We start from the raw sequence: 21,812 nt of genomic DNA, 5'->3' as shown, positions 1-21,812 counted from the left end.
TATAAAAATAACAACAAGAGTGTTTTTAAATAATTTCAGAAAAAAAAAGAGAGTGTTCTTAAAAATCATTTAATAATGTAAGAGAAACTTTAGTACTTAAGAGGAAAAATTTTTGATGGGAAATTTTCTCAGAAAGGATAACAAAAATATGAGAAAAAAATAACCAAAATATCATACCACAAATAGGGGCTGATGCCTCATGACCCACCATTTGGAGTGGAGTGGAAAGAGTTATGATTTTGTGGGAGTAGTATTATTTTATTTACAACTACTTGTCCATAAAAGACTGGAGTGGCAGAGGAGCTCTTCCCCACTTCACACACACACACACCAGTCTCTTTTCTTTCTTTTCTTCTTGCTGGCTGGCTATTAATGCAAACTTTCATTACTCACTCTCTTCCATATTCACCAATTTCCCATCTCAACTTCACCAAAACCCAATCTTTTCAACCCTCCCTTTCTGTATCATTCACACACTAAATCTCAACACTGGAGATTTGCATGAGAATATAAAGATACAAACTTCAAGTATGGAGGATCACAAGTGTTTGTTTCAAGTAGTCATTCCGGTTGATGAGGTATGTTGATTGCTTCATCTGTTTCTTTATTTGTAATTACTATATTTAGGTTCTTCTTGTTTATTAGTGAAAGATTTTTGTAGTTGAGTTCTACCCCGACCACCTTTTTATTGGAGACCTCGAAAACACACACACACATATATATATATAGATAGATAGATATAGAGTTCTTCAATAAATAGTTGTCACTGTATAACTTTTGGTTAAAATATTACATTTATATGAGGTCTTTCTCGTGTAGAATTTTTCAGAGTTCAGATTGCGTTGGTAACAGTGAGTAGGTTCCAATCTCATGTGTGAATAAGTCGCAAATTAGTCGGGGTGCGCGAAAACGGGCCCGGACACCGGTTTAACAAAAAAAAGAAAAAACAAAGGGGTTGCAAATTTATTTCTTTACATTGAACTGTGAAGCCTTTATTAGAAAGCAAAAGTGCTCTATTTCTTGTCTTGACATTGTGGACTTGATTCTTAGCTTTCGTGCCAATTGAGAACTTGCCCTGTGAGAATCAAAACCAAAACTCCTATGGGATTGGATTCTTTTGCCTAATAGTATTTCATTCTTGTTTGAGAGATGATACAACTGGTAAAAGCTAAAAAAAAACATGTGTGATGTACTAATGTCTTTTTTCGATGTGTGGAATAGTTTCTTTACGTAGATCATCTTTCCTTGATACAGAAAGTAGGGGTGAGCAAAAAACCGAATTGAAACCGAAACCGAAACCGAACCAAAACCGTTAAAAACCGAACCGTATAAAACCGCACCGAACTGAAACCGCAAATTAAAAAACCGAACCGATTCTAATGGTTGCGGTTCCGGTTTTAGATTAAAACCGAACCGAAATAAACCGAACCGAACCGATTATTTAAAATAAATAAATAAATATTATTTATAAATTATAATACATATATAATTATAAATATATTTATATATTTATATATGTACATATATACACGTGTGCATTAAGATAATATATACATATATTTATATTAATATATCATGAACCGTAACTAAGTAATATATAGAATTTAGATTATAGTTTGGTATAGGTCGGAGAATACTTGAATTAGGTTCGATTTTTTTTACATACCTTAGATTTTATCCAAAAGAGTAGTACGAAACATACTATCAAAATCATAGACTCGCAGCCTTGGACTCTTTCATTGATCTAATACCGTAAAGATACAAAGAGATAACTTTTAATGTTGTAAATAATTTTTAAAGATTCAATACGTAATTTTTTTTTCATTTTCTCATTTCTTGCGGTTTTATAACCGAAACCGAACCGACTAAAACCGAACCGAGGTTTTTGAAACCGAAACCGATCCGACGGTTCGGTTGCGGTTTCGGTTTTTAATTTTAAAAACCGAAGATTCGCGGTTCCGGTTCCGGTTTTACCTTAAAACCGCCCCGAACCGAACCACGCTCACCCCTAACAGAAAGTGGGCGGAATTTTTAATGGAGATACGCCCAAACTACCTTATTTACACAGTTGTATCTTGTTTTTTTGATAAAGTTGCATTGATACGTTCCTAAAAAAATGTAGCATATTACATATACCTTCACTTTTTCTTTATGTGGTAGGATATATACATGGAAAATTTGAGCACTCAAGTAATATGCAATGATCAAAAGATATTAAATATAGATGCGGTTGTCAGAATCTCAGAATTAACAACTGGCAGGATAGGTATATGAAGTTGCTTATCAGCTTCAGGTGCAGAAGTTATGAGATGCAACCAAAGTACCCATTCTTTTCTTATATGTACGATCTTCTGCTAACCCTTTAATATGATAGGTGTTGACTGAAATCGGTACTACTTATTTCCATAATTAAGTTGACTTAATGCAGCTCCAAATGGCTGTAGTAGATTTAGAGTAGGAACTAATATTGTGATTAATTGTAGGTATATGCAGATTGTAATGCTCACTTGATATGTTTCCATCTCACCAGTGTTGTGTCTCTTGTTCATGTTCTTCAGATTGATGAGTCGTCCGAATTCAGTCAAGAAACACCACATAATAAGCACCCGAGAAAGCCAAATCTTTCTTTAGAGATCCCATCAAGAAACATGGAGATCTCCCCTCAAGAATTTGTTGAAATGAAAATGCCGCCCACTCCTACTCCCACTCCCAAGAAAGTGAATTTCATCTTGACGCCTAGCCCCACTGATGCAAGAGCAAATGCATCTCCTGGTCCTTCATCTTTTAAAGCTAAATCTTCTATGAAGCAACTCCTTCCAAAGATGAGCTTCAAGTATAAGAATTCAAGTTCAGATGCCGAGAGACCAAACAACATTTTATCAGGAGGGCCACAGGAGAAGTCTTCTATGTCAAGATCATGGTCACTTACAAGGATATTTACACCTCGGATGAAGAGGACGTCATCCCTGCCTGTTACTCAAATATCACGCTCAAACTCAGAAATCATACGTGGTGGAAACTTGGGCAGCTCACTTAATTTGGAGGTAAGTTCTCGGCATGGTATACTGGGTGATATAACTCAGATATTATTATATAACAGTAAGTTGAACAGAGTAAATTAGTTCGACTCTTTACCTATTGGGCTTGACTTGTTTATTTGCACTTGCAAAGAAATATATGGACTCTTAAATTCTTAGTAAGCTCATATGGTGGCTTAAAATACCGAAGTTGCAATGGTTTACTGCTGTTTTTCGGTAACAAAATACTACGTTTAGTTGTTCATGCATATTATGTGTTAATTTATCGTTAAAATCATCACCAGGCAATGTCCTCAAGTTAAACTGGTAATTCACCTGTTCTGTGTGACTCGCATCAGATGGCCAATTTCTGTTACATGAAGTGGCATAAAATCTTACCTTTATTTCTGGTTGTTGCAACCCGACAAGCTTGAATAAATATTCATGAAAGTATTTGAGTAATTTCGTCTTTCAGCCACATCAAGTGTGCATCATTACATAGTAGGAATTAGCAGACTTGAGATTTACAATGTTATAAAAATAATTTATATGGATTATGGGAATTTTGTTATAAATTGGATTAAGTCACTCACACTTTTTGACTGAATTGCAAATATTTTTCAGCTTGTAAACAAATCATCAATGTGACATTCATATGCAAACACATAACCTCTGTGCAAATGTTTTCTGTAGTTTAAAGGATCACAGAAGCACATATCTCGGTCACTATCAGTTCCTGATCTAAACAAAGGGCCTACCATTAGGCGAATGGATTCTTTTATACGTGTGATACCCTCAACTCCTCAAACGAGAGATGGAAATGACAAGATAATCAATACAGATGCAAATGGAGATGATGGTATATCTGTTATCTTTGTTGTCCTATCTCATGCTTACTTAATTCTCAGGTGTTAAAAACCTTGGTTTTTTTAAACTCTCTCTTGCATCCAAGGTGCAACCTTTACTATATCATGTATGATGAAATTCTATCTACTCATACAAATGCTAAAATTATACATATTTCTGTATAATGACAGTTAATGAGTATACGTAGCTACTATATTCTGTTAATGTTATTTAAATGTTACTTTAGTAAACTAGTATATATTAAATTTAATAATCTCACTTCAATAAGTTATATTGTCAGAAAATAATGAAGTTGATGCTGAAGATATACCAGAAGAAGAGGCTGTTTGCAGAATCTGTATGGTTGAATTATGTGAAGGTGGTGAAACCCTCAAGATGGAATGCAAATGTAAAGGTGAACTTGCATTAGCTCATCAAGAATGTGCTGTGAAATGGTTTAGCATCAAAGGAAACAAAACTTGTGAAGTGTGTAAGCATGAGGTTCAGAATCTACCTGTTACCCTTCTAAGGATTCAAAGCGTACAAAATCGACTTATTTCCGCAAATAGAGCTCCAGCCATGGAAGTTAATGGATTCAGGCAAGTGCACATTGATTTGCCGTCCACATTTGACCAATCTATCTTGCTAGTTGATTTTGTGTACATGATTACATGTGTTCTGTTTACTCCAGTAATATGAAATCTTATTCTTCTTGCTGATTATTTACCATGCATACATGTTTTCGTGAAAATAAAAAGAATTCTGGCAAAACTCATGAAAGTCAATCAGTTAATAGAAATACGCTTCTGAATCATGATGCTTTTACAATAACATCATTAGCTATTTGGCAACTTATATTTCATATCTATATCTATTTATTTGCAGTGATGTCTACAGGGTTTGGCAGGAGCTACCAATTCTTGTTATTGTCAGCATGCTTGCCTACTTTTGTTTTCTTGAGCAACTTCTGGTAGGATTTGTGCTCACTCAGTCTGTTGTGCGAATATTTTTTCTGGTGCTAATTATTTTGCACACATGCAGGTTGCAAATATGGGTACGGGTGCAATAGCACTCTCACTTCCATTTTCTTGTGTGCTAGGTTTCCTTTCATCTATGACCTCTTCAACCATGGGTAAGCCATTTTGACTCTGAATATAGAAGTTGGTTTCTATATGTACATACAACAACTGGAAGGTAGGATACTTATGCTCTTACAAGTCTTGTTAAAGTATACTGCTAAGGGCTTAGTTAGGATTACATAAAGTGTAAATTGTGCCCCTGTGTTAACTTGAGAAATCTTATTCCGTGTGTAGTAAAAAGAAGATTCGTCTGGCTATATGCATCCATTCAATTCGCATTTGTGGTTATATTTGCACATTTTTTCTTCAGTGTGGTAAGATTTTCTCTGCTCACAAGTAATACACCGTCAATTTATTAATGCAAGGACAGAGTGACTTCAATTTGATTCATTGAAACTCAAAGAATGACATTCTATAAGCCTTACCCTTTAAGAAGCACTGTAAATCTTGGAACTGAAAAGAGTAGTTTTGTTTTGTTTCTATATTTGAACGGACCACACTACACTATACTCGTTCCAAATTCATGTTTCATTCAACTTTCCCCTTCTGTTTCGTATAGGTTCATGTACAACCAGTTTTATCAATTCTTCTAGCAACATTTGCGGGACTCGGGGTTGCAATGAGTGGAAGTTCTATTATTGTTGAGTTTTTAAGATGGAAGAGACGACGAGAAGCGGCAGCTGATCTTTATAACAATTTGCAGACCGCTGATCAACGTACTCAAACTGTAACGCCATCTAACGTGGTTCCTCAGGACACATAAAGTAATGACTTGAAACTCTTGAAGCTGTGTAAAAAGGTGCTATGTTGGAGCAGCTCAGTTAAAAAGCCATTTATCTTCAACAGAGAAAATGGAGTGAAAGATAACAAGAATTTTTGTTGGACTTTGCGCAGTCAATGTTAGAGCTAGGTTTTGTACATTATGAACTTGTGGTAGCAGTTTAGATTGTTTTGCACAATACTGGTTGACAGTGAATTTAGACGATATACAGCAATTTGTTGTTGAATTATCTATAAAACTTGGTTCTAGTTATTTCTTTTATAATCATAAGGAGTGACTAAAGACAATCGGAGATTTCTAGTTATCTTTCTCGTTTGCGTCGGGGAAATATTTGCAAAATAAAGATTTATTTGATACGTTGTCTTTAGGATATCCTATGGGAATTGTACATAGCTGATTACCCGTGCAATTGTTGGTTATACAATCCAATCGAGTAAAATATTTTATGAAAAGAAATGTGCAGATGATTGAACTATGTGAAAACAAGGTGATTTTCGTGCTTGAAAGGAAAGTTTTGATGAAATAACTGTTTTGAAAGAAAATGCTATTGAAAAAAAAGTTTTTATGAAAGTTCCGATTAAAGAAGGGTCTTTATACAATAACTAGTTCAGAAGCCGCGCGTTGCAGCGGCCTATAAAAATTATATTAATGATTCAATATTAATATTTGTAGAGTACAATAATTTTGTGGCTGTATATAAAAAGTATATTAATGATTTAATATTATCTGTTTGCTTGAATGGAGCAAACAGATAATGCATGAATAATATTTTCCTGTATACAAAGTAAATCATATAAAAATTAACAACAAAAAACATGTCTGATTAACAAAACAAATATTATAAAAGAATAACCAACAAACATAAATCACTAATAGTTAATTTATTGATATCATCCATCAATATCATGTCAAGACTATATTTTTCTCCCGTGTTTGGATTTGAGAACTATCACCAGATAGAGGTAGGGTTGTGGTATTGAGGGAGAGTAGGTTGTGTTTAGATGATCCAAAACCCTACAACCTACAAGGGGTATTTATAGGTGTGGAGAGACTTGTGTGCTACTCTTTATCATAAATAAATAATCTGAAACAAAATCAGATTAAAACTTTTAAACTGCTATATTCCATAAATAATCTGAAACAAAATCAGATTTTGAAACTTGCTTCTAATATATCTGAAACTAAAAAAGGTAGTTCTAATTTTTGATATTTTTCATCCGAAAATTTCAGAAAATTAGAAAAATAGAACGGAGCGATGTGAGAGGCGCCATCTACACGCCCCTCGCTTCTCTTTTATATAGAAACGAAATCAGATTAAAATTTTCAAACTACTATATTCCAAAAATAATCCGAAACAAAATCAGATTCTGAAACTTGCTTCTAATATATCCGAAACTAAAAAAGGTAGTTCTATCGATTCTCCTTTATATAGAAACAAAATCAGATTCTGAAACTTGCTTCTAATATATCCGAAACTAAAAAAGGTAGTTCTATCGCTTCTCCTTTATATAGAAACAAAATCTGATTAAAACTTTCAAACTACTGTATTTTTTAAATAATCTCAAACATAATCAGATTCTGAAATTTGCTTCTAATATATCCGAAACTAAAAAAGGTAGTTCTAATTTATGATATTTTTCATCCAAAAATTCCAGAAAATTAAAAAAATAGAACGGAGCGATGTGAGAGGCGCCACCTACACGCCCCTCGGTTCTCCTTTATATAAGTATATTGATGATTCATAAAATTAGTTTTCTTTAGAATTATTTTTAATTTGGAACCTGTGTTTATGTTTTCTGATCTTTGGGCCTATAATCATAAACTTTCTCTTTTATTCCGTTATGTTTTCGGATCTTTAGGACTATTATCATAAACTTTTTATTTATTCTGTTGAACAGTTAATTTTTCTGTCTACTATAGTTACTTGCGGTGTTTTCATAGCAAATTGTGTCATTTATCTAATCCTGACAACTAAGTAAGAGAAAGATAGTCACTCATTTGCACTGCTCGATAGACCGCCTATGTCACCTTTTCTATTTCGCTAGATTGCGATACTAGCTCAGGTAAAAAATACTTTGGATAGTCCGTGGGGAGAAAGTGTGCTGGTATGGACTGTTGTGATTAGTACATTTGAGATGTTTTGTATAATTTCAAGTCGGATTATGGTTAAGGTTATTTATTTGGGGTTTGTAATAAGTTTATATTTTATATTTGAGGTAATTGCATATCGCACCTCCTAAGTATCGTTCACAAATGATAGAGTACTTATACTTTGAGAAATTCAACTCGCACCCCTTATCTTTAGTGTTCAAACCTGAGATGCACCCCTGTCGTTAACTTCCGTTAACTTTTTGCACTCCGTTAAGTCACTGTACAGGTAATTGCAATTTGGACCCCTTAACTTACGTTCAAAAACGATATTGTACCCATATTTTTGGAAACTCGTATTGCACCACCTATCTTTACATCTCGAAAACGATAACACTCTCCGTTGAATTTCGTTAACTTCCGTTAAAATACACATCCGTCTCAATTTATATGTCCATTTTGCTTTTTAAGAAATCAAATTGACTAATTTTTGACCAACTATTTGAAAATATGTATTTATTATTTTAGAAAATAGAAAGTTATATATTAAAATAGACTAGATTCAATTTTTATTGATATTTTTTAAAAAAATTTTTGATCATTTTTCCAAACAAAATAATTAAAATTTATATATTTTAATCAATATATAATTTTATGTATTATTTATGATAAATATCACATAATATTTATTTTTATATTTAAAATAGTGTATATTTTAAGTACTTAATACATATGTCACTAAAAATTTAAAATCATTCAATATGTAAAATCATTTTGACTTGGGGATAAGTTAATTAAAGCAAAAATTTTAAAAAAAATATCATCAAAAAGTAAATCTAGTCTATTTGTTTTCGCAAATAATAGAGGGTCCGAATTTCGCAAATAATAGAGGTAATTGCAATTCGGACCCCCTATTATTTATCTCTATTAAAATAGACTAGATTTACTTTTTGATGATATATTTTTTAAACAAAATCTAGCATATTTTAATATGTAACTTTCTATTTTCTAAAATAATAGATAAATATTTTTTTAATAGTTGGTCAAAAATTAGTCAATTTGACTTCTCAAAAAGCAAAAGGGGCATGTAAATTGAGACGGAGGAGTATTTTAACGGAAGTTAACGGAATTCAACGGAGGAGGTGTGTATCGTTCTTGAAATGTAAAGATAGGTGGTGCGATTTGGGTTTCCAAAAGTATGGATACAACATCGTTTTTTAACGTAACTTAAGGGGTCTGAATTACAATTATATGTATAATGACTTAACGGAGTGCAGTGAGTTAACGGAAGTTAACGGCAGGGGTGCATCTCGGGCTTGAACACTAAATATTAGGGATGCGAGTTGAGTTTCTCAAAATATAGGTACTTTATTGTTTTTGAACGATACTTAGGGGGTGCGATATGCAATTACCTCTTTATATTTTGGTTAATAGTTGTAACTTGTTTCATATCATCACATGTTACCGATCCTAATGGTGTAAAGAGATATTTATATTATTAAATCCAGGATACATACTCCCTCCGCCCCATTTAATTCTATACACTTTCCTTTTTTGATGTCCCACGTAATTACATACATTTCAAAACTTTCCCAAAATAGCAAACTTTTATAATATAAAAAACCCACCCACCCACTACTTTCAACTACTTTTTCAAATCTATCAATTATATATTGATGAGACCCACTAATTTACCCATTTTTTTTTCCCTCCTCTCACTACTTTAGAGCATCTCCAATGGCGTTGGCTATAATCGCTGGCTAAATTGGACCTGTAAGACATTATGTAAAATTTGCTGAACCTGTAAGACATTTTGCTTCAATGGTATTAGCTATATTGGTTGGTTATAATTTAAAAATAGTATGTTATTAATATTTTAAATTGTTAAAATAGAATATATCAGTTCAATATGGTCATAAATGATGTACAATCTTTCTACAGATTTTCTTACAGACCTGTAGAGATTCGACAAATTTAGCCATCCATAGGAGGTTGGCTAAATTTATAGACAACAGCTGAGTATGGTTGGAGTTAAGTTTTTGGAGCTGTTGGCTAAATTTTTTTATTTTAAGTATGCCAACTCACTTTTTAGCCAATGACTTTAGATGGTTGGAGATGCTCTTATACATACTTTATACACTTTTCTTAGTCTCCGTGCCCAACCCATATGTATACCTATCAGAGGGACGGAGGGAGTATATGTTAATGATGAATGATTCTCTAATCTTAGACCCGGATTAAGAGGTGTCAGAGATTATGTCCCTGCTGTAGCCTTAGGGGCCGTTTGGTTCGAGTTAAGGAAACAGAATGGAATTCAGAAAAGGAAATGAAGAGAAAAGAAAGGAATGATGCTGAATTGTATTAGCTGTTTGGTTTTGATCTAGAAACGGAATGAAAAATTATATGATTTTTCTTATATTTGATTTTTAAATATTAAATAATATCAAAAGAGTAAAATATATTTACGTTTATAATTTGATATATTTTATCATTTAAAAATTTCATTAATTTTATAAATATCTTGACTTATAAATTATACTAAAATTATTTTTAATATGTAAAAACTAAATTAAAATTTATTTTTGATCTTCAAAAATATTTTACATATTATTTTTTAATGTTAATGATTTTTGAAATAAATTATAATTGAAAATAAAATAAAAATCAGGAAAGCGAAAAGAAATACCTGGTGGGGGGTGGGGAATGGATCAGGAGGGATTTGGGGTAAACCTAAAACCAAAACAAGGGAAAGGGAATGACAGATTTCATGAAACAAACAACAACAAAGGGAATGAAATGAGTTGTTTCCCTTTCTTTTTGTCAGTTATCCGTGACCAAACGACCCGTTAGTATTCTGGGATTGAGCTGTCTACTTTTTTCTTGTACTTTCTTTCTCTTGTAGGAGAGTTTGGGCTATCTATAAAATCCGTGAGCGTATAAAAAAATGAAATTAAAGGGGTGTTTGGAGAGTGCTTAAAAGTCCGGCTTCTGGATTATAAATTAGAAGCACTTATTCGTATCGTTTGTGTAAGAAGTCAAGAAGTACTTATAAAAAGCTTAGAAAGCTAGCTTTTGTTTCAGGACTTCTTATTTGCCAAACACTTTAACCATTTATAAGTCTTAATTTACTTCTAACTTCTTCTCCACTTCTTTACTTTAAGCAAAAAACACTTATTTTAACCTTACCCAAACGCCCACTAAATAACCATTTAACCTCATATTAAGATGATAATATTCAATATTTTCTGAATTTGTCTCGTAATGGAATGATAAAGTCTCTAATTATGAATATTATAAAACTTTATAAATTAATAGCGTCGAGCTAAGTTTTATTAATTTATAAAACTTATTCATTAATCGAGATTAAATATACTCAATCAGTGTTATGTTGGGATGAAAAATTTATAGTTCAAATATTAATTTATAGTGAATAATTTATCATAAATTACTAACTAAGTAAGTTATACTTTTTTGAAAGAATAAGTTATATTTATATCTTGTGAGGGTTAATTATCAAATTGGTCACTGAAGTGGGCTTAATATATCAGATTGGTCACAGAACTGAAAACGGTATCAAGATGGTCACTAAAATCGTTATAAATATCAAACAAGTACCTCGAAATATGAGTTCAGGTCGCAAAAATATTCTTTACAGAGTTTTACACATTATTCTTGAATACTACCAAAACCAACTAAAAGGTTATGATTATAGTATTTATGAGAATATATTTAGATTTTATCAGGTTTATTTATTATTTATTTTTAATTAAAACAAATAAAATAACTATATAACAAATAATAAATAATAAATAAATCTGATAAAATCTAAATATATTATCATAAATACTAGAAATCATAATCTTTTAGTTGGTTGTGTTAACATCTATAAATAATGTGTAAAACTTTATAAATAATATTTTTACTGCTTGAACTCATATTTCAGGGTACTTGTTTGATATTTGATATTTATGGTACTTTAGTGACTATCTTGATACCGTTTTCAGTTTAGTGACCAACTTGATACATTAAACCCATTTCAGTGACCAACTAGATAATTAACCCTATCTTATCTTATGATAACAATTAGTTTACGGAAAAAATAAGTGGCTCAAAAAATATTGAGTCACTGACCAATTACAAACGTTCACTATTAGGTTTGAGTAAAACAATAAAGAAAGGCTACAGCCCAAAGCAATAGAAATCCATATTGAAATAAACAAAGCCCAAATATAAAGGGCCTAAAACAAATAATCCCCTTAAAACCCTAGCTTCCTATCCCAGCTTAATCTCATTTCACCTCATCTTGAAAACCCTAGTAGCGTTTCAAAATGCCGCCCAAGTTCGATCCCTCCCAAGTCATCGACGTGTACGTCCGCGTCACCGGCGGCGAAGTCGGCGCGGCGAGTTCTCTCGCTCCGAAGATCGGTCCACTCGGTCTGTCCCCCAAGAAAATCGGAGAAGACATCGCCAAAGAGACCGCCAAGGACTGGAAGGGCTTGCGTGTGACCGTGAAGCTCACGGTGCAGAACCGCCAGGCGAAGGTGTCGGTGGTGCCGTCGGCGGCGGCGCTGGTGATCAAGGCCTTGAAGGAACCGGAACGTGATCGCAAGAAGACGAAGAATATCAAGCACACCGGCAATATCTCGCTGGATGACGTCATCGAGATTGCGAAGATTATGAGGCCCAGGTCCATGGCCAAGGAGCTGCAAGGGACTGTTAAGGAGATTTTAGGAACTTGTGTTTCGGTTGGATGTACGGTGGATGGGAAGGATCCTAAAGACTTGCAGGAGGAGATCGACGGAGGCGATGTCGAGATTCCTTTGGATTAAATCAATTACTAGACAATGTGATGCTACTTGGTTCTCCTTTTATAATTATTAGTTATTCAACTTTCGTGTTTTACTATAATTGCAGCGTTTAGTTGTTTTCTTATAATTTTGCGATAATCTATGTGGATTTGCCGTATTGTTGTTTAATTAGTGATCTTTCTTTTGCGTTGTGTGTTTTCTAGTAAATGTGCATTTCATTTTGTTTGATGTTTAAGAGAGTTTTGTGATCAAGTAATTAAATAAACGGTATCAAAGTGAGTGTAGTCTAGTATCAGTTAAAGATGTTTTGGGGTAATGGCTGATGATATACAATTATAAAAAGTACCGAGTTCACTCTAGAATGTAGCATGAAGCCTGGGAGTACAGATAATATGTGTAAATGTGGTTCCTTGTGTTCTGAAATCTAAACTGTCTTGATACTGCTTCACGTCCTTTGTTTTATAATAAGAGCTGATGCTTTTTCTGTAATGTGTTGCTATCTTATGTTGAATTGGAGGCGTTCAATTAGATTGTTGCTCTGTCAAAGGGCTTAAGCACAGAAAATGCAATAAGTTGCTTAGCAATACGTAACTGAGTTGTAATTCCATGATATAGAGTTATAGGATGTCAACGGTTCTTGTTGTGTTCTTGCATTTTATTTGATTAGGATGACTTGTTGAGTTTGTATGCCGTGTCATTACCTCCTTTATGAACTTAGGTATTGCTTTTGTCATCCAATTTTTCTAAATATAGGATCAGCTCATATTAAAGTGGCACCCATGCCAACTCACTTGACACCCCGATAGCACCCTAACATTTCCAATGGGGGTGCTAACAAGAGTGCCGGTCCATGTCATGCCACATGGCATTGGCACCCCTCTTGGCACCTCCCATTGGAGATGCTCTAAGGCTGTAATAACCTATTTACACACTACCCCATTCTGTCCTGAAGTTGTATTGTTGACCAAGTTCCAATCAATTTTTCTAATTATTATTGGAAGGGGGGGATTTACTAAAATCGTGGTGGATGAAATGATTAAAACTTGTTCATTGAATTATTTCAAGGGATTCAGCAAATATTGAAGGGTTAGTAGTCCTTGCAAATAAACAGAGTAAATTGATATTGTTGATAGTTGTTCAATTCATTATCTTTGATTTGCAAACTTATGATTCTATGTTGCTGACATTGTTGCTCTGGTGGTTGGAACTTGAACACTGAAATACAATCCCTCTGTTAATAAATATGAGTTGTTTGGCCTTTTTTAATGTAATTAGAGGTGGCTTAAAAAGATGTCAAGCCACTCATATTAATTACAAGAGGAAGTGAATGACTATTTATCTTGTGCTTGCTAGAACTGTCGTGCTTGTTTTCATCATGTATCTTGATGCTATCTACAAATTGTGCGGGGTTCTTGCTTCATTTGCTTGGTTAAGCTATCTACAAATTGTGGGTATTTTTGGATAGTTCTGTGACTATATAGTCTGCCTTTATCATACAGATCATTTGCAGAAGAAATATGCATTCTTATCCTTTGGTTCTGCTTTTTTTTTTTTTTTTTCTTTTCAATTTTACGAGTCTCTCTAATCTGTAGACTGTTTAACACTGTAAATGTTTCTAACATATTTGCCAACTTGGCACAAATAATTTTATGTAATTAGAGCTGGTTTCTTTTAATACTTTGCATGCACCAACTTTGATCTGTGTGAATGGCTGCTGTCTTCAGGTGTTTATGTTGTTGCATTTAGCACTTGCCACTATTGTTGTTTACTATGGCCTTGCCACTATAGTTGTTTACTATGGCCTTCCCTTGTGAAAAACATTAGCATTGATGCTACCTTATGTAAATGTCAATCATAAAGGTAACATGTGAAGAATCGGTGTAAATATGTGGTTTTGAGTGGTGGATAATTTTAAAGAATTGAATTGGGTTTGTGATTTAGGTTTTTTAAATAAATATAAAAGAGGGAGTCTATTGGAAGATACGGATAGTGATTGGTTTGGCTATAGTTAAATTCCATTAGCCTAGAATGGTTTTAGTGAGACAATTTCTATCATATATTGGTCTTTGGCCAAGTAAATCTTCAAATTTCACCTATGAAGAAGCTAATTGAACTGGGTTTACACCCTGTTGTCATGTTGGATAGGGTTTGTTTGCATAGTTTGTTACGTTGCTTAAGATGAGGATTTTAATTATAAGCTCAGCCCAGTGACAAGCAGAGGCTTATCTCCAAAATTTTTGGCTTTTACTTGAGGTTCTTGTTTGTACGGAGGGATTAATATCGGATTATTACTTCATTAATCTTATATAAAGTATAATCCCTAATAAATTAATATTTAGGAATTTACTAAAACTATCATTTTCTTTAAGTTTTTTGCGATTTTACTGTCTTATGAAAATATCTATAAAAATACTAATTTCTTAGAAAAATATTGAAAAACTATGATTTGCTATGATTGCATCTGGTTGTGATATTTTCAAAAGTGTGGTATTTTTGCAATATATTTGAAAAAATATAATAATTTTGCAAAGAATGTTTTGGACTTGGGTATTTCTTAGAAAACCCCTTAATATTTCAAAAGTCTTTTTGTTTAAAAGGAAGTTCCTGGATTTTTGTTTTATTTATATTTAATATAAATGATTATAGTTCTATGAATTCATATTTCAATTATTATTTGTGATATATTTAATACATTTTGAAATATAAAGAATCATATGAGACCTCTCAAAAAAAAAGTGTAAAGAAATGATTCGTAGAGGTAGTAATATGATAAATTTTCGATGTAAATTATGTATTTGCTTAATTTTATATTATAAGTAATTTATGAATCATTATAAAGTATAATTAGAAAAATAAATTTAAAAAATTGTTTATTTTGTTGTTGAAATTGTAGTTTGTAATATGTGATTCTTGATGATATGTCAAAACACTTGGTATATTTGTGAGTTATATTTTATTTTCAAATGTATCTAATCAATGGATGGCATAAACATTGTAGTATCCATTGATCAAACAGACCATTAACGGATGATGTGGCACTATACCAAAACAAGTCGTACGTACATTTTAACAGTTGTTAGATATTAGTTGATCAATTAATAATGTAGTTTTACCAATAAATGTGTAATTAGGATAATTAATTAAAAATATTCAAAATCATGTAAACTATAAATATGAAGTGAAGATCAACGACTAATCAAAACATCAACGGATGAAAATGAGTAAAAATACCATCAACTGCTATCTCAATTCATCAACAGCTGAGCTCAAAATGAACTATCAACTGATAACTTAAGAATCCATCAACAACTACTGATTTAGCTTATCAGTTGCTAATTCTGCAGTTATAAGTTGACAACAAAAGTCAAAAAAAAAAGTACAGCTATCACATGGGTTGATCAAAAAGATATTGTAACAGTTTTGAAAGCTAAGGTATAAAATAATAATAAGGCTTAGTATTAAAGACCTCGAAGTCTACCATTTCAAGAAAAACAACAAGGAAATAAGTTGTCATGTTTTTTGTCACAAAGAACAAGTATTTCCAAATTGTGAATGCAAAGAATATAGTAGGAGTATGCTACTGAAGAACAGAATAGAAATAGCTAGTCTGCCTTAGTATATATACATATTGTAATTTTTCATTTCAAGATATCAATTGCAAAGAACTAAAAAGCAACTGAGAATAGATCAACAAGACAATTTGTAAAGTTTGCTCTTCAATCTCTGTAAGCAACCAAGTATATTTTTACTTCGGAGGTTGTTCATTAGAAAAATCCTCAGGTGGACAAAACAATCCATCTTAAATTTTTAAAGCCTCTGTTCTTAATTTCTATCTATAATATCTTTATTGTTCTTGTGTATTCAACTCAGTGTTGTAAAAAACGCATTAAGCGGTCGCCAGTGCCGTTCGATGTCTTTTGAGGACCTAAGGGCGAAATAAAAAAGTTGGCCTATTTTTTTTATAAAAAATTAGAAATATATTAAGAAAAATATATTATATTACTTATATGTAATTAATGTGTGTTTTATGTGGATGTGATTACTGTGTGGATGCAAAAAATAAAAGATTAGACAAATATTTAAAGATATTTACCTGTGAGTACGTGAGCAACAGTCAAGAAGTCAATTGACAGGAGATCAATTGATAGTATTATTAACTTAGGTATGGATGGAGTCTTGTAGGGTAGGACAGGCACGACGCACACATAATGGTTAAAACAATAAAAAAGTTTAACAGAAAGTTCAATTAAGTTACCGACGTATACTACTAACAAATACATAGATTATATAATTTTTGGGGTCCTAGATTTTTTGGTCTTGGACGGTTGACCTGGATGCCCTCCATCTAGGTCGGCCCTGGCGGCCGCTTAAGCGGAATCGGACCTAAAACGATTTGATATTGTACAAAGCATTTTTGAAAATTAAATCGACTATTTAGTGGTCGTTAAACAAATAAAATGGTCAAAATGATGTTGACTTGCTAATTTTGAAGTTTTAAATACTAAAATTTTATAATATAACTATACTTATATTAAAAAATTTAAAAAATATATTTCATGAAAAATATTAAAAATTTAAATTTTAACCATAACAGTATATTATATTTTATTAATTTACTTATTGTCCCGCTTAAAATTTTACGTAAGTGTTCGTTTTATCGTTTAAGCGCGAGGAGGTCCTTCCACCTCCTGAAACCGATTTGCGCTTTTCACAATACTGATTTAACCCGCTCTATACTCTGATGTCATTGTTTGAATTGTTAAATAATAATTATCTTCTATTAAATAAAATTATCCAAAAAAAGTACATACTGCAAATTTATGATTTTATGCCTTTTGATTTTAAAACAGTTTCTAATATATTATAAAAAAAATATATTTCAATTTAAAGTAAAAAAATGTTGAAGGAGCATAATATATGTGGCTCGTATAAATGATGCATCTCAGCCTAGAAACAACACGTAGCTTCGGCTTTGACATCGGGGCCGTTTGGGTGGACTTAAAATAAGTGCTTATTCTTTAAAATAATAAAGTGAAGTAGAAGTTAGAAGCAAGTTAAGACTTATAAGTGATAAAAGTGTTTGGGAAATAAGTAGAAGCCGTGAGACAAAAGCTAGTATTCGTAGCTTTTTTTAAATACTTCTTAACTTCTTACACAAACGGTACAAAAAAGTGCTTCTGACTTATAATTCAGAAGTCGGGCTTATAAGCCGGCGCCAAACACCCACATTGTAATACGGAATATTAAGGTACTGTTTGGGGTTGCTGTTGCAGACAGCAACAGCAGCTTTTTGCTGAAAAGCAGGTGAAAAACTGTTTGGTAAATCGAAAAACAGCTTTTCCGAACAGCAGCTTTTAGCTGAAAAGCTGATGTTATAAAAGGTAGGTCCTCCCATGCTTTTGAGAAAAGCTGCTTTTCAGCTTTTGCAGAATGCTGTTATAGATTTCATTATAAAACCTCAACAAAAACATTTTTTTATTTTATATTATAACTCAAAATAAGTAAATATCAAAAAATTATCAAACAGTTATCTGATTTCTACAACAGCACTTATTTTACCAGCACTTTTTCTGACAGCACAACAATTTTTAACAACACTCTCAAACAGACACTAAAGTCGCGCGATTAACTGATTTTTACCTTGAAATGTAGCTGAACATGCTAATCTATGCAGGATTTGTTTTTAGCCTTTTGTATAAAGCACATGTTAGTGCCATTTTGGATAGGTTTAATGTGTCATCTGGTGAATTAATAAGATTGAAAATGGATTTGAGAATAATTGAGAGGAGATATAAAATAATATTAAAAAAAAAGTAGACACTGACCTAAGTGACAGTTATGCAGTAGGTTATGCGTGGCACATTCATTAGTTATTTAGTTGGATGGTGATGGCAGATCTTTTGATGAATATAATAATTGTAATAATATACTAATCAATTTGTTTGGCTTGGCTTATCTCAAATAAATTATTTATTTTCAAAATTAATTATAGGAATATAGAATTTTCAAATTAAAAACTTATTTTTGTTAAAGAAAATATCTTATTATTAAAAATAATATATATGTAAATATAAATAATATTTCACAATATAAAGCCTTGTTTTGTGTAATATGAATTATAGTTACCGCATGTATAAATCAAATTCAAATTTTGATATTTATGGCTCACTCTGTCTCATCCGATTTTATACATATTTTTTTAAATTTCTATAAAATATACTTTTATAAATCAGAAACTTTTCTGAAATTTTCGCTATTAATCAACAAAAATTTTACATTAAATATTTAGTTAAAAATACAAAATTCACACGAAATTGAAAATGCTAACTTCTCTTCAAGTTTTTTACAAGTTTTTCAAATATTTTATTAATTTATTTATTTGTTTTCTCACTTCTAATCCACTTATTTATTTTAAGCAAGAACTCAGTTTAAATTGCCGAAACGGCCTCGTAGATTTTCTTTCAGAATCCGTCCAATGATCCACATTGGTGATAACATTGAGTGTGGAAGGTCAAAAGGGAGTCAATAGGACAGTAAGAAATACGTTATGTAATGTAAAATGTGAGTGCAGCCAAAAATGTTTGAACAAGGATTCTAACCACGAAAAAAAACAGCAATCACATCTTTATCTAAATATGGCTGGAAGCTTTATTATGAAATGATGTAAAATGGTCAGACATTGGAGGATGCTGCAATTCTACAACAAGCAAATGCTCCCCGTTTTCTTTTCTCCTTTATTCTCTAGAGCACTCACATCTGAGTCCCCATCTCTATATTTATAGGGTAATTAATCACTTTGAGTTCAAATGCTTGCTCCATCCGAGTCCCCATTTTGGGGTTTGATTTTAGGGACAAGTTTTGAGTCCCCATGTTTGCAGATTAGTGTACAATCCCTTTCCCCATCATCAAATCACCTCTCTCCTCTTTTAAATATATTAAATTGTAGTGGGTGAGTTTTGATAATTAAAATTTAAGTGAAAGAGAGAAAGAAGTAATATAAAAAGGAATATAGGGATATGGGGATGAAAAATGGGGAATGGGATGTGGAACATTTTTGATAATTTTGGGGATTTACTATTTTTATTTGGGGATTTACTATTTTTAGTAAGTTTTTGGGGATGGGGATAGAGACCCCAATGAGAATGCTAACTACTACTATGCTACAAGTGTTTTTCATTTTCAGCGCAACTGTGCGAGACATATCTAGAGAGTCTGAAAACCAGAAACTTCCAGAGGTAACAATTTAAGATTTTGATTTATTTTTACTCAAAAAATTGATGCAAAGACATTTTTAGGGAACATTATAGCGTCATCCAGTTATTAAAAAAAATACTCTATGAGAGTCTAAGTTTCCAACATATATTTTTTAATGTCACCCAATAAAAAATGTATGTTACCTCCTGCTCGTAAAACTAGACATGAATATATTATCCGATCAAGTGTTTGCGGAGAACCGATCCCTTTATGGATTTTATACTTATATTTCAATACTCTTTAAATTGTGAGAATATTGAGGGTGATAAGGGCTCGAAGTGTCCATTTTAAATTGTGGGAACACGAGGGTCAAAGATTATTTGATTATACTGACATATTTGACCATACTAGTTACGGAGCATTATCACCATTCACGTCCATCCCGTTTTCAAAAGTTTGACAAACTAGTCTGCAGAAATTAATGAACTTGGGAACTACTGTTAGTCTGTTAGGCCATATCCGGCAGCTGTGATCCAAAAATCCAAATTTGGATCATCAACTGATTCAAATTCTGATCCAAATTTCTGACCAACTACAGCAGCGTGATCTAAATTCTGATCCAAATTATTTTTTATATAATATATCACATAAATTTTATATTAAACTATATAAATTTAAATTTAATTTTTAATCATTATTAACTACTTATATTATTTAATTAATTAATTTAATTATTTTATTAACATCGATCAAATATCTCAAAATCAAGGAAATGAAAATGAAGCTCAAGGATCTCGAAATGATATGAATAACTACGGACAATATTTTGATTACCTCGGAGGAAAAAAAATAATTTGTTCGACTAAATCAAAATTTATGTTTATTATACTGTTTTCTGGTCATTTCCGTGTATTGCATTTTATTTTATTCCAATTTCAATAAAATTTGCTTTCCTATTATTCGAAATTTTTACTAAAACATTAGTTTTACCAATTATTGATTATAAACTATTATTAATTAAATATTAATTATCACAAATTAAATTTAGTCCGATAAACAATAAATATAGAAATAACAAAATCATTATTTTATAATAAAGTAGGTGATCCAAATTTGGATCAGTGAACAGTGGTGATCCAAATTTGGATCAGTACTATTCACTGATCCAAATTTGGATCAGTTTTTGGATCACTGCTCGAGGAGAATTTGAGATAATTTGCCATAAATTTGGATTTTTGGATCACTGCTGGGTTTGCCCTTACGCAATACTGTACGCTCTTTGTCCCAAAATAAGCGTCTTGACTTTTTGCAGCAATTTAAGATGTAAAAAAAAATATATTTCTACACATTATTTTTTGAAATTTCTTTTTCTGAATAAAAATATAGATATTAATTTTTTATTCAGAATTTTTTTTTAAAAAATAATATGTACGGATATTTTTTTTTACACCTCAACTAAATTACGTAAAAAAAGTCAAAACGACAATTATTTTGGGACAGAAGGAGTACATGTTTATAACTAAAGTTCTCAAATTCTAATTAGTGCTTTATTTATTCATGCAAATGAATATAATAAATTTATTGCTTTAATTATAATAAGTTTAATATATGGAAAAAGTTATTCTAAAATACAGTGGTCAGTGGGTAGTCCTGTAAATAAAAGGGGGCTGTGCTGGCTAGAGAGTGCCGTGGTGGGGTGAAGCCGTGAAGGGCTCCACCAGACGACAGACCAACTAATCAAAGCACGTTGTACATGTAAGAATCCTGTGGAATTAAGCAACCAAATTATCTCTGGGGCCCACAGGGAACACTGGTGGGCCTGGCTGATGGGGCCCAAGGAAGGGGTTAAGGAAGCACTGGCGTTTATTCCTTCCCTTTGACAAAAGCAGTGGCTCATGGCTAAAGGAGAAAGAGGGAAACCCCCCACCCTCACCCTCCAAATACCACCACCCCGTCAACCAATCCAGACTACGGGGGTGTTTGGTTTTCAGAAGCAGAA

The 21,812-nt window shown here is 32.2% G+C and overlaps 2 protein-coding genes across 5 annotated transcripts; both read left to right on the top strand.

Annotated features, from left to right (window-relative positions):
- Window positions 1-258: 258 nt before the first annotated feature.
- LOC108193053 (uncharacterized) lies at window positions 259-5,987 on the top strand. 4 transcript variants are annotated; one of them, XM_017359620.2, is made up of 8 exons: window positions 295-578; window positions 2,559-3,044; window positions 3,711-3,876; window positions 4,165-4,462; window positions 4,761-4,833; window positions 4,905-4,995; window positions 5,177-5,256; window positions 5,502-5,987. In XM_017359620.2, the coding sequence occupies exons 1-8, from the start codon at window positions 531-533 to the stop codon at window positions 5,703-5,705; spliced, it is 1,446 nt and encodes a 481-aa protein (XP_017215109.1). In that variant the 5' UTR covers window positions 295-530; the 3' UTR covers window positions 5,706-5,987. The 4 variants fall into 4 exon arrangements, with proteins under 4 accessions (XP_017215110.1, XP_017215109.1, XP_017215108.1 ...); XM_017359619.2 differs by having other exon boundaries at window positions 4,749-4,833; XM_017359621.2 differs by lacking the exon at window positions 5,177-5,256 and having other exon boundaries at window positions 259-578; window positions 4,749-4,833.
- A 6,033-nt stretch (window positions 5,988-12,020) lies between these two features.
- On the top strand, window positions 12,021-12,805 carry LOC108224985 (large ribosomal subunit protein uL11). Its single transcript, XM_017399764.2, has one exon. The coding sequence runs from the start codon at window positions 12,140-12,142 to the stop codon at window positions 12,638-12,640; it is 501 nt and encodes a 166-aa protein (XP_017255253.1). The 5' UTR covers window positions 12,021-12,139; the 3' UTR covers window positions 12,641-12,805.
- The last annotated feature ends 9,007 nt before the right edge of the window (window positions 12,806-21,812 follow it).

The sequence above is a fragment of the Daucus carota genome, chromosome 6 (genome assembly GCF_001625215.2).
Source record: "Daucus carota subsp. sativus chromosome 6, DH1 v3.0, whole genome shotgun sequence".
NCBI classification, from domain to species: Eukaryota; Viridiplantae; Streptophyta; class Magnoliopsida; order Apiales; family Apiaceae; genus Daucus; species Daucus carota.
Note: the sequence above shows the minus strand (reverse complement) of the source record. Positions and strands in the feature narration are given on the sequence as shown.